Source organism: Chiloscyllium plagiosum, chromosome 39 (genome assembly GCF_004010195.1).
Source record: "Chiloscyllium plagiosum isolate BGI_BamShark_2017 chromosome 39, ASM401019v2, whole genome shotgun sequence".
Taxonomy (NCBI): Eukaryota; Metazoa; Chordata; class Chondrichthyes; order Orectolobiformes; family Hemiscylliidae; genus Chiloscyllium; species Chiloscyllium plagiosum.
This window is the reverse complement of record NC_057748.1, coordinates 5126431-5128003: the sequence shown is the minus strand read 5'-3', so window position 1 is coordinate 5128003 and position 1573 is coordinate 5126431. Positions and strand designations below refer to the sequence as shown.

The following is a 1573-nucleotide window of genomic DNA, read 5'->3' as shown; positions in this document are numbered from 1 at the left end:
CTGTTGAAATCCACATTGATGGCCTGGGGTTGAAGTGTTCCGAGGTGGAAGATGAGGCGTTCTTCTTCCATGCGTCTGGTGGTGAGGGAGCGGCGGTGGAGGAGGGCCAGCACCTCCATATCCTCGGCAGAGTGGGAGGGGGGGTTGAAATGTTGGGCCACGGGGCGGTTTGGTTGATTGGTGCGGGTGTCTCGGAGGTGTTCCCTAAAGCGCTCTGCTAGGAGGCGTCCAGTCTCCCCAATGTAGAGGAGACCGCATCGTGAGCAACGGATACAATAAATGATATTAGTGGATGTGCAGGTAAAACTTTGATGGATGTGGAAGGCTCCTTTAGGGCCTTGGATGGAGGTGAGGGAGGAGGTGTGTGCACAGGTTTTACAGTCCACCCTCCTCTAGCTTATCTCTCCACGCTTCAGGCTCTCTGCCTTTATTCCTGATGAAGGGCTTTTGCCCGAAACGTCGATTTTGCCTGTCCTCGGATGCTGCCTGAACTGCTGTGCTCTTCCAGCACCACTGATCCAGAATCTGGCTTCCAGCATCTGCAGTCATTGTTTTTACCTTCGCCACATCAGCGCCTACTGCCCCACGGGCATCAGCTCAAACCGGTGCCTCCAGCAGATGTTCAGCACAGTCGGGATTGTTCAGCAAATGCTGCCCTAAGGTGGAATCAAAATCAGGAGCAATCGCAATGAAAGCAAATTAATGGATTCTCAGGGGAGGGGGAGGTTGGGAGGATGGGCAGGGGGGTGGGCCTGAGAAAGCTGCCTCCTTTTCCCTGAGCCATGCCTGAAGTGGGTCTGATTGACAACTCAGGTCATTGTCAATGGGGAAGGCAGACATCAACGTGCGCCCTCGCGTCATCACGCACACCCCCGGTGTGAGGGAAACGTCATGCAGGCCCCGCCCAGGTCCTCACGTGCTGAGGCCCGCCCTTTAATTCCATTGTAGTCACGCCCTGTCGATCCGCCTCCATGACGTAACGGGACACCTTGAGCGCTGACGTCGATCCAGCCCCGCCCTCACACGCTCACTCCGCAAACTGCCGCACGAACCTGATGACGTCATGCGTCCCCCCCCCCCCCTCTCCCGGAGCCCCAGTCCCAAAGCTGAGTTATCGCGAGATCTCGGGGTCGCGCTCACCGCGGGGGCAATGGCCGCCGAATACAATGGGTCGCCGCCGAGTCGTTGCCGCTGACACCGCGACCGCGCCACAGTCATGGACAGCCCAGCCGCGCTGCTGCCCGCCGAGGCCGGGCGACCTCCTGACGACTCGGGGCCCGCTGCTGAGGCCGAGGCGCCTGACGCAGCGGCTGCCGAGCTGAGCCAGCTGGAGCGGTGCGGAGTTTGCCGTGAGGCCCTGAGGGAGCGGCAGCCCCGTCTATTGCCCTGCCTGCACTCGCTGTGTAAGGGCTGCATCGGAGCCAATTCTTACTCCCCGGGGGAAGGTACGGCCCGCAGGGGGTGGCATGTTGTGGGGAGGGATCACATGGAGAGGGGGCAGGTGAGAAAGAGGGAGTGGTGAGGGCTGGGGCGGTGTGAGGGTTCAGAGGGAGGGGAGGGGACAGGAGGAGAG

The 1573-nt window shown here is 60.5% G+C and overlaps 1 protein-coding gene and 1 long non-coding RNA gene across 4 annotated transcripts in view; one reads left to right on the top strand and one right to left on the bottom strand.

The window, feature by feature from the left end:
* LOC122542167 overlaps positions 1–1227 on the bottom strand; it is a 14088-nt gene extending 12861 nt beyond the window's left edge. The window contains exons 1-2 of the long non-coding RNA XR_006309749.1: positions 1141–1227; positions 559–656 (exon numbers count right to left, since the gene is read on the bottom strand). This is a non-coding gene — a long non-coding RNA (uncharacterized LOC122542167). The remainder of the gene's footprint in view (positions 1–558; positions 657–1140) is intronic.
* The window catches only part of LOC122542166 (transcription intermediary factor 1-beta-like), a 108136-nt gene continuing 107779 nt past the window's right edge, over positions 1217–1573 (top strand). For all 3 annotated transcript variants that reach the window (XM_043679588.1, XM_043679587.1, XM_043679586.1), the window contains exon 1: positions 1217–1445. In XM_043679588.1, the coding sequence (XP_043535523.1) occupies positions 1217–1445 (229 nt within the window). The remainder of the gene's footprint in view (positions 1446–1573) is intronic.